The sequence below is a fragment of the Cupressus sempervirens genome, chromosome 5 (assembly GCF_028749045.1).
Source record: "Cupressus sempervirens isolate cs-2001-9-10 chromosome 5, ASM2874904v1, whole genome shotgun sequence".
Taxonomy (NCBI): Eukaryota; Viridiplantae; Streptophyta; class Pinopsida; order Cupressales; family Cupressaceae; genus Cupressus; species Cupressus sempervirens.
The window spans coordinates 631937412-631956468 of NC_143122.1; the positions used below are offsets into that span (position 1 = coordinate 631937412).

Consider the following 19057-nt stretch of genomic DNA (forward strand, 5'->3'; position numbering starts at 1 on the left):
TATGCAAAGGAGAAAGTTGTGTCAAATCTAATAGTGACTGCATAAGCATGGATTTCCTTCCACTGGGAAAGACTCCAAGGAAACTACATGTAGGAAAAGACTTTGTTTAAATTACGAGCTATAATTCAAAAGGGGAAGCAAAATTATTCGATATGCATGTGTACTGGTTGAATACCTATTTGACTTGTAATAACATTTGGCAAAATCTGAAGTATCGATTTGCACAATGGATTTGACTTTTGTCTTGCCTGTAGATTGCCTTTATACAGATTTCTTGAAAACGATAATATCTCCATTATTAATATTGGCTGTAGATAGATTTGAGATGATCATCGACAGGTGTAAAATTGTTTATTAGTTCCTAGACATGGAGACATTTGGAGAATTTACAGAGAGTAAGCCAAATGCCGCTCTATTGAAAGGAAACTCCCATTCAGAATAAGTTTGATCCACTATAAAAGGAACCTTGGAATAAAAACAAATGATTCTATCATCTTAGACAAACTCAATTATTTTGTTTGAAAGGGATTTCATCAATGAAGATAACTCGTGGATAGAATCACTGATGAGATGCACATGGATAAAGATTACATCATGAGACCACAGATCATTTTACTCAAGGCAGTTCTGATCTTCCCTCAAATCCAGAGGGAGTGTCAATGATTGTGGACTTAGAAAAAATGCATTCTATATAACCTCATGACTATTCAAATTATTAGTATTGGTTCTCTTAGAAAGGAGGGAATAAAGTGACATCATGTTATGACACTAAGATCATGGATATTAGCATGGTATGCCTTCCTGACAAAAGGAGAAGCTAAATGATCTGCAATGGTGAATTTTGACTCGGAGGCAGTAGACCATGCTTTATTGATTCCCAAGTAATAAAGAATTTGTAGCAGAGAATCATAAGTATCATCTTATAAGAAGGTTATATGTCAGAGAGTACCTAGAAGATCGAGTTGACTCCCCAGGATCTAGGTTATACAAACTCAGACTGAGTGTGCCATGTCAAGATGGTGTATACTCGTAAAGTACAAAAGCTCTCATCAAAGTTATGATGGAAAGATAAGTATCTATTGTACTTGAGCTCTTTGTTTACCTTATGTCTATAATATCTTTCACTTGTGTTTTTATAAGAAGAGTATATGCCTTGATTTTTTTTGAAGAATGTTCTTGTAGGAAAGAATTTTGGATTCAAAGGGAGGCTAACATCTCATCAAGGCAACCTTGAATAGGGAGCTCGGAAGATTTGATATCTAGTAGGAGTTTGGAAAATCTAAAGTGAGAAACCATCTAATGGGCCTACCTTATAAACATCATGGTATAGAAGCATTTCTCAGCAAATAGTCTTGTAGCATCAGTTTGTAGTAATAGAAAACAATCCTCCAGCACGAATTTGCAGTGATAGCAAATGATCTTATGGTGTTTTAAATCAGTAGAGAACTACTAGCAAATCTTGAATAGATTCAAGATTGTGTTGTGAAAGGGACATTTCGATGTCTATGAATCACAACTTAGATAAAGACAAAATTTAATTATTCTCTAGACTTTATCCTTAAGTACTCGAAATTAGAAAGCAGGTATTCTTATCAAAACTCTCTGAGAGTGATCATCTCAGGAAAGATCTAGGTATGATTGAATTGTTTTGTATTCTTATGATAATTTATATTATTGTCAGGATATTGACTGTTATGGGACTTCACCATTTGTGTTTTTTATTTAAGAAGTGACGGTCTCTGAAATAATGAACACTTGTATAGAGACATTATAAGAGGTGACGATCTCTGAGATAATGTTCTAACCAGTAGAGAACTGCTGGCAGATTTGGATAAATTTAAGATCATGTTGTGATGGAGGCATTTCTATGTCTATGAATCACAACTTGGATAAAGGAAGAATTTAATTATTCTCCGAATTTTATCCCGTGTACTAACAGATCTTAATTCACGATCATGTTATGTGCCTATGAGTCATAACTTGGATAAAGGAAGAATTTAATTATTCTCCAGATTTTATCCTGTGTAAGGCATTCTAGTAATGGATTGTTGTTAGAATCTAGATCTTGGACGAAATCAAGATCATGTTGTGATAGTGACATTTCTAAAACTCCAAACATCACAACTTGGGTAAAGGGAGAATTTAATTATTTTCTAGTCTTTATCCTGAGTATTGCATTCTATGCAATACTGTTATCACAAGCTCAGGTAATACTTCATTCACAAGCCTTGTCAAACACCCTGTGTTGCAAGCCTAGGTGATTTGATAGTTTGTATTACGAACGATGCTTAATGATTTGATCACAAGCTCCGGTGATAACTCATATTACAAGATTTGTAATATGTTGTCTTTTCAAGTATCATTTGTATAATGATACATCATGCTTGAAATTCAGAAAGGTATAGAGTGTATATCTATGCTTAGTCATCTCTATTGATGCTGCTAGATATGCTTCTATCACTTATCAAGTTAAGAGGGAGTGTTAATTCCTTGTAACTTTGACAAGACAAGTGTTCTGATTTTCAGATCAGTCTGATCTGAATGCATGAGTTCCCTTAAGTATTGGTCACTAGAACATATTGTCCCCTCTAGACAGATCGGCATCTTCCTTGTGGCTTTTATAAGCCTTCTTATTTACTAGTGTGGTTAGTTAGTTACTGACCATTAGTAACTCTTGGAATGGGCACCAATCTTGAGGAAACAATCATGTTTTGAAGTAGGCCGACCTAGAGAGGGACATGTCCATTCAATGAACATGCCCCTTGAGCTAGGTATAAGGGAGGGCTAGATTGCAGATTAGAAGACACACCGAAATTCATAAGTCTACTCTTCTAGCAATTTGTCCAAATAGGATCATCTATAGGAGTGTAAACATTTGCAGAAGATCCATGATATTAACACCATTTGTATTCATTATTTAAGAAGTGGCGATCTCTGAGATAATGAACACTTGTATATAAGACATTATGAGAGATGACGATCTCTTAGATAATGTGCTAAATAGTAGAGTTCTACTGTATGATCTAGATGAGTTCAAGATCATATTGTGATATTGACATTGCTATGTCAATGAGTCACAATTTGGATAAAGGAAGAATGTTATTATTCTCTAGGTTTATCTTGTATTCTAGTAGGTCTTAAACTCAAGATCGTGTTGTGCTATAGAAATACCAGTATCTATGAGTCACAACTTGGATTAATAAAGAAATTAAAATACTCTTCAAATTTACCCTGTACATTGTATTCTTTGCAATACTGTTATCACTAGTCTCAGTGATTTGTCATACTACAGGCATAGTAATATGACATTGTATTATGTGTTCTATGATACCACATGCTAAGGAGATTCAAATAGATATAGAGTATCAAATCTTGCTTGTTCATCTTTATTGATGTTGCTAGATATGATATCTCTCAGTATGATTATCAAGTTAAGAGGGAGTGTTAATTCTGTAACTTGTTAAAGCATACTAATCTGAAAAGAGATCAATTCAATCTGAGATGACATGATAAATATAGGACTAAGTTATTTGCATTGCTTCCCTTGTAAGATCGGTGCCTATCCTTAGGATGTTTGTTTAAGACTCAAATAAACTTAATTGTGTATGTTTGTGATTAAACTTAATCATCCTTAGAAAGTCCCCGACTTCTAGAGGATTAGGCAAATAATTTTGGAAGAGACATGTCCTTTCTAAGAACATGTCCCTTGATTCCTATATTTATAGAGGGTAAGGATGAAGTCTAAGGACACACAAGATCAATACAAATCTGCTCCTTAGTCATTACTGCCTTCATATGAATTGCAGAAGTAAAACACAGAATTTTGATTTACATTTCTAATCCAGTTAAAGGCAATAATCTGAAGTTACTCACAGTAAGTTATAAGATGATAGAGAGGGCAGAATTTAATCCATATTCAGTCCAAAGAATTTGCAGAAACTTTACAGTAATGTGAAGAAAATAAGGAAATGACTTTCTCAAAGGTATCAATGATATTGAAAAGATGCGACTCTTCGAAAGGGTTATAATTATGAATGCTTGTGACTAATAAAAAATGTTGTAATTAAAAAGTATTGTGACTTTTTGAAAAGATTATCATTATGAACGGTTGTGACTTTCAAAGGGATTGTAACTATGAAGGGTTGTGATTTTTCACGTGGATTGTAATTATGAAGGGGTTTGACTTTTCAAATGGATTATGAATATAAAGGAGAATATAAATACAATAAGATTTCTTTAAAAGGAGGAAGAAATGAATAATCTTATATGATTTTAAGATATATTATATCTATATGATATACATGTTTATATATATGAATATTGATCACCACATGGATAGAGAGGACTAGGTTTGTCACATGTGCACCTTGGTTGAGGCTGAGATGAGATCCACTTCATTTTTTTGTTGCCGTGCTTATTACGAGATCATAGGGAGATTTTATTTCTTATTCAGAGAGTGCAGATCCCTTACAGATTTCTTTGGCTGCATGGACTAGAGGTGCCTCACGCTTTACCTCTAAGAGCCTATGTAGCTCCGCGAGCATACTTTGCAGCTCCTATTCCTTCAGAAACAGGCCTCGAACTAGCTCATCACCGCCTTTTCTCGCCTTTGTCCCTAGGGCGAGGGGTGAAGCAGCCATTCTGTAACTCTACCAGTAATCACTTCAGCTCTGTGAGACCCCACAACAGCTTCACTCATCAACAACACGCCTCCAGCAATTCTCAGCAACGACTCATGACTATACTCTTCGGTGATGGATTTATTCCAGCTGAGGAAGGATCCCTAGTCCTTGCCTCATTGTTAGTTCTTTTGTTTCTTTTGCTTCTTTCCTAGACACTGTTTTGTGTTCACGTAGCTTGTTGTTTCATTGGTTGTATACTTTCAGTCCCTTAGACCCTTTCGGTGGTCTCTTGTTGGGCATTAATAAATTTATCTTATCTTACAATAATGAGATTGTAATATCAACTATAATAGAAAAATCAGAAATACATATCTGCATTCAATCCTACTACTATTTGGCTAACAAGGGAGGAATGAACTGTTGCCAAGGAGGGGCTTGGGTAAATTCCAAGCAATGGATCTTTGTCCCAAGATAAGGTAGGGGTCAATGTTCTGTAGGGCTTTGTAGTACGAATTGGACCTATAAACTTTGAGAGAATCCATTGATAGTGGTATCTAGGCAGCTTGGTTAACACCCACTACTTCTGTCACGAGCAAGAATATTAACAAGGTTGGATATAAGAGTTAAAGATAACTTTAGGATTATGGTATTACTAAGGAGGGGCATGTATAAATCCAAGTAATGGATCATATCCCAATAGAGGGTAGGGGTCAGCGATTTGTAAGCCTTCGGGATGCGGAGTTGGACCTATAAACATTGAGGGAGTCCATAGCTGGTGTCAATGCAATTTGCATTACACCTATACCATCCATCCATTAGCCAAATAATAATATGATTGGGTAATTGGAATTATTATTATGGACATATTCTAAGACTTATATAAAGTATGATTGATTAGATACATGTCAAACATGACTGACCCAAAAAAGGGTCATCACAATTATTATTTCATGTATGTAATTTACCAGATATAGCAGTGAACACCCTTTATATGTGTAATTGAAGATGTAACTTCTTTATGACATATGCTCATAAGTTTTGAAAAGTTTCTAAAACAATGTTGCAAGGTTGCTAAAAAATTTAGAACAGCAGCCAAAAATAAGTTCAGAACTTGTTTTGGCATGAAGATTTGGCATCTATTGCTTCTAGACCTATAGTGGAAAATGTTTGCATGGTTGAGATGCAAGAAGTCCAAGATGGCACCACTAGCAATGATGAGCAAAAAGGGGCTATCAAAATGATTGTAGTATCACAAATGTGCAATTTGTGGGTTGCACTAGGAATTGTTCCACTGGAGACAATTTGTTTGGGAAAGTAGCCTTGAGTTGCATCAGAAGATCCTCTAATGAAAAACATATGAAGAATGGAGTGGTGCAACACAAACAAGGTGGAGCTTCTTTATTACTTTGAAATCAGCATAGTGGTCACCAATAGAGCATTTTGAAAGGCTATGGTGACCAGAGGGATGTTCCTTGGTGAGAACAGTTCATAGTTTCTGATTATATCTTATTTGGATGCATACCATCCACCACTCATTAAGATTTTCCATCGTTCAAGAGGATTGGCACAATAACTCTGTAAGGGAAGTAGGAGTCAATTGTTGATTGTTTGGAAGTGTTTTAGCTACTTCCAATTTGTTTTTGAGCAATGTGATGCTCATTTTTTATGCTAAAAATTCGAGACCTCTTGGGTGCAGCTGATGATTCTGGCATACAGAGTTGTACTTGTTGAAATCAGATTACTCTTCACCGATTTCATTTTTTTTGCAGAAGCGGGCATATGCTTATTCATTCCATTAAAAATGTACATATTCATCTTGTAAAGGTTAGTTATGTGAATTTGTATATAGTTTACCCATAGAATTCATTCTTGACAGAAAACTTCATCATGTTTTGGTTCATCATTCAGAGATTTGTCTTCTTCAGTACACTTTTCAGGTCTGGAACAATATGCATTGCCTTATATTTCTTATGTTCTTTTAGTGATAAAGCTAATACCTGGGATTTCTTATGTTCTTTTAGTGATAAAGCTAATACCTGTGTTTCTTAGGTATGTATGATGAAATGTATGTGAAAGGCCCAATGTTTCTAATGGAATAGCAGTGCAAATGTCTTTTGCACTGAAAGAGATAAATCTGATTTTTATTATCAGAAAATTATTTCCGATAATGGCATAACTAAACACTTCAAAACAAATCCGGGGTAAACATTACAAATTGCATAACCAAATAATGGAAAATGATCTAATCTAAGAAACATCAGGATGTGCTAATTTATAAAGCAGGAATTAAATAACACAATGTTCTATATAAGTATGATTCACTAGTGATATGCTTCGAAGACAATTTGCTTTAAAATTAAGGCTAGCCATGAATTGCAGGGTCAAGTATCAAATACATTGTTATAAAATTCATCCACATCAATTGCGATATATATATATATATATATAAGCATAAAAACACCAAGCTTACCTCACGCACTCCTATTGTTCGATCCAATGCTAAAACCTTTACAGAAGGAATCAATAACTCTGCAACTGTCCCAGCTGGTAATCCGCATAAGACAACAGAATTGATAGCTTCAAGCATTGCTATTCTCACCTGATTCAAAAAATATAATTGAATTGTTTCAAATGTGAAACCAATCCAAATGAGTGCAAACTGAAACAACAGAAATCGGTCAATTTTGTTTTTACTGGCTAAAATCTTCAATACAACTTTCTGTATGTGTTTCCACCTCAAGGGCAATTAAAAGAGCAAGTCACCAAATAGGTGGAAACCATCAGAGACATAAAAGAACAAATGACGTTATGTTTTAAGCACCAAACACAAATAACACAAACAAAATAGCACATGGCCCTGATATAAATCCCTCTGCTTATTATGTTGTATTCAAATAGGCCTTCTGTAGAACTCCTAGAATGGGAGACTTAAGCTCTAGCTGTCACCAATGTATGTATGTCCCTATATCCTTGAAAACAGATATTAAATATACATTAAAGGCAAACAGATACAAGTCATTTTGATGGACTGAATTGTTATATAAACATAAAAAACTATACAATTCATGATTTTGAAATTTAAAACTGAAACAAATAAGACAGCAGCGAAGAGTTTGGCAACTTGTCAAGAGTAAATTATATCATTTACCACCTCACTCTTACAAAACAGCTTATTTCATTTATGCTCATCTTACAATATATCAATGATTCGGTGCAGATTATAAGTTAGATGATAGTAATGATAATTCAAACCAAGAATCCTACCAGTTCAACAAACAGAAGCTTGATGGCAATTTTCTATATGGTTACAGGAATATATGAACAGAATATAACAAGATAATATCATGCGTACAAGGAAAAACAGTTTATGTAGCCAAGAACAATTGTTACAAAATATAGTAGATTGACATCTCATTGTTAAAAACTTAAATGTAAGGAGAGAACCAGTGAAAAGAGTAAAACTAACATTCTTGTAGCTCATATTTTTCATGTATTTCATCCCCAGACTTCCAAATGTAAGTTTATTATGAATTCTGGCTGCAATCAGAATATGGACAAGGATGATAGTTTGTTGTAGAAGTTTGGCATGGTCAATGATAATAAAGTTTTTTATTGCGGATGATTTAGCTCTATAATGTTGGTGATGATGATGCAGGGCTACAAGATGGCATGATTAGGGACATTTAGCAGCTCTTGATTTAAGAGTGAATCCGTTGCAAGTTTATCAAAAATTTCAGCGGGAAAATACCGTTCAGCTCCATCCTGGTAAAGTTTGTTGAGAAAAGTAAAAGAAACAACTTTCAGTACTTGGTGGCAGTAAGTTTGATGAGCATTGCAAAAAATATGTTCACAGGTTTCAATCATGTTACAAAAAGAGGTTTATATCCATTACCGGCGACCCACAAGATACAAGCCAATTGTGGGAGAAGAGGTTGGGGTGCCTTGATTTCAGTAACACCCAGTTGGATGAAGCAGAAACTGTAGTCCATTGGTCACTTTTAGTTTTTACATCCAGGGATGGGAAAGAACAATGTGTTCTAGGAAATATCATTATGAAGAGTTTGAAGGGAATGCATGGATTCATAAAGGCCCATCTGAGTTATTTCACACTAATCCATTCCCCATGAACCATCCAATTATTGCCACAGCAAGGAGTAGTTTGACATTCATTGATGATCTCTCCACGCAAAGTTGTTTTAATGTAATATGTCATAGACCTTGGCGTTCATACTGGAGAAACAATTTGAACATCATGTGCAATGTTTTAGATCAGAAAGGCAAGAGGATAGAATGTCAATAATGGTTTGGATGAGTTTTGTCCAACCATGATATTGTATTGCTGAATACAGCTGCCTATACTCCCTAATAGATTAGTGTTGTAAAAAGATAGAAAAGGTCACTTGTTGAGATGGTATGTTGTATCAAGGAAAAGGTACACCATACATATTTTGGGGAGAAGAAGATTGGTGTCCAAGGTACATTATTAACACAGTGCCTACCAAAGTTATTCATAATGACATCTCAGAAGCCATGTGTTAACAAAGATATTACTATCCACTATAGATTGGCTGCTAATATTGCTTGATCACACATTCTAAATGAGAAAGGGCTGAAGGTCAATACCATGACTTATAATGCATCCTGATGGAATGTTGAAAGGAGTGTAAAGCCTATCATACAAGGGATCCTATTGCAGTCCATCTTTCACAAGGATGTTGTATTTGATGGTGTTTCTTCATTTGAGGAAACGCTGAAGTGTATCTGTTCTTACATCCAAATTCTTATATTCTTAGTATTACTTTACAGCGAACTGGATTCGCATTCAATCAAATGAAAATGCAGACAATTGATAAGACTTAGAAACCTGAATCATTTATATACTAAATTTCAAAGAAGCAAGCAACTGAAAATTATGGTGCTAATTTCAGGGGCATAAAGTGTGTCGCTTTATCATATCATGTCCTTATTAAAAGTAGAAAATGCAAAGCTTTATTGTTGGAGATATAGCTTTGCGAGGTACCTTTCTCCAAAATTATTAGATACTCTTCTCTCTTTATAACAATTGCCCAGATGTTTCTAGTTCATCAACAGCTGTTATTTTTCAAATGGACAGACTTCAAGACAGTGAAGAGTCATTTAATCTGGCGTCAATTGTATTGGTGTCGTTTCATTGGTAACGGCACACTCTTCATTGTCAAAGACAATGAATAGTCCACCTCTTTATGTGCAGAGACATGTTATTACTTACAGGAGATGTTCTTGATACATGGTGCTGATTGTTCAACTGTACTATTTTATTCATTGTTGCATAGATATTCAGAGCAGAATTTATTATTGCTTTGCAGATCAGACTTTTGTTTTTCCATTAATAAAGTGATTCCCGTGTGGCTGGATTTTTTCCATCAAGTTGGAGGGTTTTCCCAAGGTATCTTCTGTGCGTTTTGTTCATTTGTTTGATGTTTATCTTTATTTCTGGTATGAATCTCCAAGATGGTATCAGGGCCAAATTCAAGGCAAAAGAAGGATAGAATGAAATAGGACCGGATTTCAATTCTGAGTTCTCCTGTCTTAAAATTGTGATTCTGATTGTAATGACATTGCAGGGCTCTAAAGGCCTATAGTTGAGAGGAGACGGGTACAGTCTAGGAAAGTGGGTATTATCTCATGCAAAGACTTCTGAAGCTCTTCTATCTTCAGAAAAATTTGTGAATCCCAATCAGCCACCTGCTTGGCAAGACTGGCGTACTTAGCCACTTCTAGCTCAATGTTTCTTTTTCTCTCATTTCTGTGACAATGTGCAGAGTCTTTCAACAACTCATTTTTGTTGTTGCTAAAGCAAATGCCAATGCCTAGATTGTGTTTATCTTGAAAATATCAGTGTTGTCTTGCTTTCCTCCGCACAGCATGATCAAAACTGCATGAATGCTCGTATAGCCTGCTCTTCGACAGAGCGCAACAAAGAGAATCTAAGCGAAAGTAAAAGGGGCAAAATGAGGGTGGGGAGCTCATATGAGTCACCGATGGAAAAATTAAGAGTGGTCATGCAGGGATACAACGCTTTACAATAGTTGGAATCATGGAGAAGGTGAAGAAGGGTGAGGTGGGTGGGGAGGTTCTATTTCTATGCCTCTGCTATTCAAAGGTACCAGTGATAAAAAAACAGAATGCATGTCTTGTAGAAGAAGAGAAAGGCAAGGTGGAGCCTCTGGAGGCTTTTACGAGTTTCAGGCGGTGCTCGAGGGCTCACCTTCTCATTCTATCGAGATCAACAATCAGATAGCTCTCTCAACTTCCCTTTAAATGCTCTTCTCCACACATATCTACTATATACTCACTTCACAACTATCTGTTCATCAAGATGTTTGTGTCCCGGTTTGAAGTTCATATGGAACTTTTGCAGCAGGACCCTATTAGTAGGACCTCCTGCACACAGAGGTCCTCTCCTGCCCTATGGGTGAGTGCAGTGAACCCCTCTTCATTATAGTAAGGCGCCATGAGCTTTATCTTTAGGATAAGGAAGAATCTCCACTCTGCAGCATTTCCAGCCCAGGAAAGCTCTGGCAAAAACAAAAAGGGGTCTGACACTGAGTGAGCAGCAGGCATCTACTACAGATCCCTATATAGTAGGGGATCGTATTTCTGACAAAGATCATATTCACAAGCTATGTATTTGTGCTTGTGCTGGTGGGCTTGGCCGATCATGAGAATCGCCAGATTACACAAGCATATAGACATAAAGATGCCCAGAACATGCAAGAAAAGATTGGGAATCTGAAAAGGCATGGAAGAAAAAAAGATGTGAACAGCGTGGGATTGGAATATAGGAGGCCAGATATGTCCACGGCGATACCTAGGCTGTTTAGCCAAATCGACAAGCTAGCCCTCAAGTGCAATGAAAGTAATCTTAAGGAGGATTAGTTTGTGAGGCAAACTAATGAAGCTGTATCCAATTCCTCTAGTTCAGTATCTCCTGTCTCTTGCTGAACAAATTTGCAGATAAGTCCTATTTTCTAAAACTAATATTATGACTGCTTTGAGAGTTTACATTTTAAATTGGCATATTGTAGGTCCATGGATAGATCTGTGACAAGATTATGTGAGTTTATTATTACCCAGATGATAACTGAAAGAACCATAAAAGATTATAGCTGTCGTAGGCCAATAATTATCATTGTGAAGTAATAAGATTATCTGAAATACTGATTATTCATATTATTTGATGTTTTGCTTGAATATTCTAATGGAACCTGCCTTCTATTATTAGGTTTGATGTTTTAACATTTATCATCTAGACTTTCTAGTATTGGCAATTGGAAATGATATGTGCGCAAAGACACTACATTGGTATAATTACAGACCTATTGAATTGGCATTATTAAGGAAACCTTGGCAAAAACAAGAGAGTCACCACATTGGGCTTTTGTGTTTACTATTGTATCAGTTGCTACAGATGGAAGCCAAGTTTAATCAACAAAGACTCAGAGTATTCATCTTGTGTGAGTTATGGGAATGAATTTACAAATAATGGGCTTGTACTTGGATGTAACTGCAATTTGCAGGTTCTTTCTTTCAATTGGACAAAGCATGTACAGTAGTTGTTTGGAGACAGTCAAGGGCTAAGTCAAAAGGTTCAAGTTCAAGTTCGATGGCTATGAAGTTCGACACATCAAAAAAATCGAAAAAAAATTCAACAATAAATTCGCCCAATGTAATTTTCAAAAAAATATAAGTATATGCTATTTTTATTATTATAATGTTTAATAATTGATAAATAATATAAAATAACAAGTATTGACATGTTTAATTATAAGTATATGCTATTTATTATTATACAATAATTAATATATAATAATATTGACATGTTTTAATATTTGATAAATAATATAAAATTAATAACAGTAAAACAAATTATATATTATAACCAATATTATAACCAAAATGAACTTCTAATTGATAAATTAATAATAACAAAAAACTTATAACTATTAACCAAACCTAAAATTAAATAATCTTAAAATGTTAAACATACTATACTAAAAATTTAAAACTATTAACTAAACCTAAAATTAAATAATATCAAAACATTAAACATCAATATAATCATGCCACAAATCGCCAACGAAGAGGAACAGAAGTGGAGTTTTCTGCAGACGTTCAGCGGTATGGATATTTTACAACAGATGTCGTTTGCAGGGTAATCAAGAGATGTTGAGAGGTTGCAGGAGAATTTGTTACCAACAACTCATGACCTGCAATTGTACATGGACTTCACTGCATTCACGGTTTCAAAAATAACCCGTGACCTGTACATGGACTCACTTGCACTTAGGGTTTCAAAAGCGACAATAATTGACTAGCCATACAGATTTAGGAGAAATTTCTGCAAATTTTTTAATATTTTTTAACGGTCGCCAAATTTTGAACCTAGAGCCAAAAATTCAGCGAACCTTGTAACACAGGTCAAGGGGACCGATCAAAAGGTTAATTTGTTGGAGAAGATGAAGTCGAGACAAGAGACTACTATTATTACTTAAAGATAGATCTTGATGAGATGAAGAGGGAGCTTGAGCAGCACATGGAGAGTGCCAAGTCCTTTATGGACAACCAAAAAGCTCGAGAAGCAATGTGGCTTCAAAAGCTCCTTGTTTGATCGAACATTGGAGCCAACTGTAATTTATTGTGATAATCAAAGTTGTGAGAAACTCTGTCATTCCAGTGTGAGAATATTGCTCTTGCTGAGAGGGAGTCTCTACTGAGGGGTCTCAACATCAATTGCTCTTTATTGCATATTTCTCTAAAATAGAGAAATACGAGGTGAAAGCCCTCACGAGATATTCCTCCTTAATGCATATTTGTCTAAGATGTAGAAATATGAGATAAAAGTACTTGAGAGATGTGTATCTTTCCACATGGGAGTAGCCATGGTGGATGTCATATTAAGAGATTCCATGATGACATCACGTTGAGTGATTTTGAGATGGGCATTTGTGTATATGCTTGTTTCCACACATGGGAGTAGCCATGTTGGATACCATGTTGAGAGATTCCATGATGATGTCGCATTGAGTGACTCCACAGTGCAGAGGCACCTAGCAAGGTGGAAAACACTCTATCCATCTACTAACAATGTTCATTTAAGCCTTCTTCACCCAAAGGAATTTCAACAACCTAGACCTTCAATACAAGGCTTTTGACTTCTCCATAGCTTCTTGACCAACATATGGCTTCTACCACAAGCATGATTAGAAAGGTGCATTGACAAGTTCTAAAACCCATCAATCGCTTGACACAAATTCACTACAAAGTTCAACCACTTTGTCCTATAAGACAACTTTGCACTAACCCTTACTCCAAAAGGGTTATGCAGATCACCAACACAAAGATGGTTTAGGTTTAATACAAAATGCGTTCTTGACTTTAGAGACCCAAACAACTTCGTACAAGTCACTAAAACAAACCCACAACTCGTTTATGTGGTAATTGCTTTGTAAAGGCATCTACTTCCTTGTAGCCTATCCAAAATCTAATCTGACCTTAACTCACAAATCATTGACCAAGAGACCAAACAAATGGATGATTCAGACACACTTTTGGGAAAAGTTGTCTTAAAATCAATTAAGGGTCTTTTGGACAGAGGTGCTGAGACCCCACTGATCACAGTAACCTAAAAGGGCAATTAGGTCTCCATCTCTAAAGTAACTACCCTTCAAAATGTTCATAGGACATAACCAACTCCTAGAACACTTCTGGCTTACCTCCAAGTCACACAATCCATCACTTTGAGAGCCTAAACCTGTCAAATTTATTTCTGCAACAGAATTTTCTTCCAAATTAGCCCTTCCTAGGCATGTCACATAGAGATGTCAGACCTAGGGCATCATGCCATTTCTACCCACCATGTTGGACCACTTTGAGACCTCCAAAATTCTAAAGTACATTGTCAAACCTATTATTCCCCAGGGGATCAAAATATTTGACTAGTAAAATATTAGGTTTCTATCACAATTTCTTCAAAACCCTAGGTTTGTGAGGATTTCAAACCAGTTTGAACAAAAATGCTTACAACTTGAACAAATCTTAATGGATCTTCACCAAACCAGTACCAAATGTAAGGTAAGTCTCTACACTATCTCACCATATGCAATTCAGACCTGTACCAATTTGTACAAGGCTGTACAACTCAACCATTTCCACAAAACTTGTGGAAAATCAGAGTAATTTCATTGATAGAAAATCAAAATCTAAACAATTGTTTATGCCTCCACCGAAAGCGGCATATATAAGCATAATCCAACTCCCACAACTGATTCCAACCAGTATTCAAACCATTTGACAACTGGAATACAAAATTTCATTTGTGCCCAAAAGTTTCGAAAGTTGCTCAAACAACCTTTTGTAGTTTTGCATTTTATGCACTTTAGTCATAAAATGACTCCATTTGCCCCTTCTACATTACTAATATACCAAACAACCATATGATTCCATAATTTCATTTGTGCCCAAAAGTTTCAAAAGTTGCTCAAACAACCTTTTGTAGTTTTACATTTTATGCACTTTAGTCATAAAATGACTCCATTTGCCCCTTCTACATTACTAATATACCAAACATGACTTACAAACATGGAAAATTCTATTCCTACATTTGGAATGTTTGACTTACTTTGACCAATCAGATCCTAAATGCCAATACAAGAGCAATTTGGTCATTGGGCCTTACAAAATGGTTCCAAAACACTACAAAGTGGTCCCATAATGGTAAGTATGACCTTATTACAATTTGAAAAACATTTCAAAACAAAAAATCATGAACAAGTCCCCTTGACCCATGGGTACTCCTGCACCATACTCTCAAGGTGAGAAAGATCTCAGTTCCCCTTTGAGATCAGGTCCTCAGTAGCAACTACATGTTGTTTGACATCATGCTTTGTCATCCATGTTGCATCCTCCTCATGTAGATCCTACCATTTGACCAGATACTCTTTGTAAGTCTTCCACACAGTCTTTTTCACCTCTTTGCTATCAAGTATGCATTCAAATTTTACTGGTTGGCTTGGTGATAGTTCCTTAACCTGATCTTCAATCTCCTTGGCTAATTCACCTACATTAAAACATAGACTCATAGAGCTTTTGTAGGAATACAAGTGAAATACATTGAAAATGGGTGAGATAGCTATCCCACAAGGTAGTTATATCTCATAAGCATTATTGCCAAACTTCTGAACTATTTTGCAGTGCCCTGTTTTCTTGATCAACCACTTAGTGTATTTGCCTTAGGGAAAATTGCTATGCTCCACGGGGACGCGTCCCCTGCCTCTGTACCCTAGTACCCGTACCGGGTACGAAACGGGGACGCGGGTACGGATTTTGGCCGTACCCTGCGACGTCCCTTTTTTGAAGAATTCAGAAACGTCCCCGAAACGGCCAATTTTTTTGGGCAGGAAACTTGGGGACGGCCAGCAGTATCGGGGACAGTTTTGCCGTCCCCTATCCGTCCCCGAAACTGCTGGCCGTCCCCTTTTTTCCAGTCAATCTGGTAAAGGCAAACCATCCCCAAAAAAAATTTTTTTCCTAATTTTTGTTGTTCGTGTGGCCCCTAGTCATCTTAAAGACATAATAACAATATGCAACCCATATTTGGTCCATTAAAACACTAACTCTTCTACTCATTTTTCGATTTAACATACTTGCTAAGAGGAAGGAAAAAAACATAAGAGCAGTAGCAGCAATGAGCAAAGATTGTGTTTAGTGAGGCAAGACTGCGTTCGGTATTTACTATTTACCAACTATTTTAGTTGGACTTCTCTTTATTTCATTATGATTTCAGCATGATACTTGAAGCCTTTAGGCATTTTAATTTTTGCTATATATGTATGTGATATTGTTATAATGGAAGCACTTAGTATTTGCCATTTGATAATATTCCATGTATTTATCTTCTAAAATGTCTATGGTGAATGGTTTATCAATGTTATGATATACATATTTGAATTTTTTCTCTATATTAAAAAAAATCCCCTATGTTTTTAATCGCCGTCCCCTGATGTCCCGTCCCCTAAATTTTGGCTTCGACCCGTACCCGTACCGGAAACACGTCCCCGTCCCCTAAAACGTCCCCGTCCCGGAAACTCCGTGGAACATAGGAAAATTGTCCTTCAAGTGGTCCATCACCATATCTCCAACCTTGAACTACAAATCCCTTCTCTTCACATCTTCACTTTCTTTGTACTTCTCTACATTGTTTTGGAGTGTCTCTTTTACTGGATGTAAACCCTTCATCACCACAGAAATAATCTTTTGCTTGTGCACTTCTCTTGTCCACAACTTGCAAATCTCTGAGTTTAAGCACCCCTCTAGGATACATGTCATATACTATTTCAGATGGACTCCTTCCTATGCTTCTATTTTCTTCATCAACCACTTAGTATATTTTCATTGGGAAATTTTCCCTTTCAAGTGCTCAATCACCAAATCTCCAACCTTGAACTGCAAACCCCTTCTCTTCAAATCTTCACTTTCTTTGTACTTGTCTACATTGTTTTGGAGTGTCTCTTTTACTTGATGTATATCCTTCATCACCACAGAAAAAATGTTTTCCTTGTACACTTATTGTCACAACCCTCTAGGGCTAACCTTTACAATTCTTATATAATTATATATAAGTTATTTGACAAAATGACTAATGGATAGCTTTTTACCATTATACATCTTATGATTTTTTATGACTTTTATTTAATTATTGCATGATGAATTATATTGCCCTCCATGGTGTTACCTAGAGTTTTTATTATGTAATGTCCCCTTTTTTGAGACATTTAAATAATTCATTGCCCAACTCAATTTATACTAATGCTGACTATTGAGGAATTAATCCAAAGTTATTATAGTCAATTTAATATTAAAGAGGGGAGTTGATAATGGACGAAATGGTAAAAGGATAAGGACAAGATTTGGAAAATGGAGAGTCAAGTAGAGGGACATGAAAGGTCACGAGGCTGTGTTTAAAAAGGGGAGGAGCTCATTTCAGTATGCTTGGATATTTGTTTGGGTTAGATTTGGATATTGAGCTCTCTTGGAGAGTCAATTGGAAGCTTCTACTTTCAGCCCGCTTGGAGGACGAAAACCCACAAGTCGGAAGACAGTGGATGAAAACCCATCGTAGTGGAGGCGTCATTTCAGGTGTCTCACTAGCACTTATTTGTATATCTAATTTTTAGTACTTCCAATCTGACTATATCTCTGTTTGTAAGATTGGATTTGGGTGGTAATAAGAGTTATTATATTGCTAATGTATAATGCAATAACAATTCTAAGGTTGGCTTGATTTGTGATATTGGCGAAATTGTTGGTTTTGGGGTGGATATCTGGTAAAATATTACATACATTTGTTGTTGATTTTTTTTTTTTTTTCATTTAAGAGTTTGAAGACAATACCCAGCCAAGGTATTACAGTGGTATCAGAGCAATGTATTCTACCAGCCTGTGTGGTTATTGGAAATTTGTTGTAATGTCCCCTGATTTTAATCTTTTTAAGTTTGAAATTATCTACTATATCTTCAATGGTAAGAGACTTCTTCCTTATGTAGTTATTCGTTGAATGTCAAGGATTGGCTTCATCTCTATTGTTACTGGCCATGTAGTCTTTCCTTGTCTTACTCACAAGATATTACTAATTTGGCAATGGTCAACTTGAGCGTGTGTCTTATCTTATTCCAAGGACTTCCTCGCTTTGGCGATACCTCTCTTTTTCATCGGCGCTATTTGTTGTGTTCGACATGAGTATCTTCCTCTTAGCTATCTAATCTTCACTGTTTCAAGCTCTAATAAGGACGATACTAACATTGCTTATGATGTTGATATCTAGTGTTATTTGATGATGACTGGAAACCGCATGTTCGTTAATCTCTCATGCTCACTATTCTCCCAATTTTATTGTATCGGTGACTTCTTATAATCCATCATTACCTACTTAAAATGCTTATGTTTATTTATGTTCTCTCCCTCCCTATGACCAACTCAATCCAAACTTAATCATATATTTGATTTACAAATCTACGTAGCTAATATCTAAGTGCAACATTGAAGATATGTGCCTATACAATTAGTTTATATTTTCTTCTTCATTATATCTAATGTATCAATCCCTGACTTAGCAGTATTCGATTTTTTTGTTTCTCAGGTGGATTATTGTTTTATTTTGTAGAGTGCTCGATGTCTGCCTTGTATGTGTTATTCCAGTGCTCGATGCCTGCCTTGTACGTGTTATTACATTCTGAAATCTCACTGTATCCTATCACCTGATCCTCTGATTGTTTCGCAGTCCCTATATCCCAATGGTTGGAATTGAACTTTAGACAAGGTCAGATTGGAGTTAATTTTGGTATTCCGTAGGGTCTTTTCTTCTTGGGGTGATGGTGATGCCGAATTGGATGCCATCT

At 35.9% G+C, this 19057-nt stretch overlaps 1 protein-coding gene across 6 annotated transcripts in view; it reads right to left on the minus strand.

The window, feature by feature from the left end:
- Positions 1–19057, minus strand: part of LOC149557486 (uncharacterized) — a 292999-nt gene that overhangs the window by 176043 nt on the left and 97899 nt on the right. For all 6 annotated transcript variants that reach the window (XR_016364886.1, XM_089832140.1, XM_089832139.1 and 3 more), the window contains exon 7: positions 7093–7221. Coding sequence is in view for 5 of the 6 variants with exons in the window: in XM_089832140.1 (XP_089688266.1) it covers positions 7093–7221 (129 nt within the window). In the remaining variant the exon portion in view is untranslated. The remainder of the gene's footprint in view (positions 1–7092; positions 7222–19057) is intronic.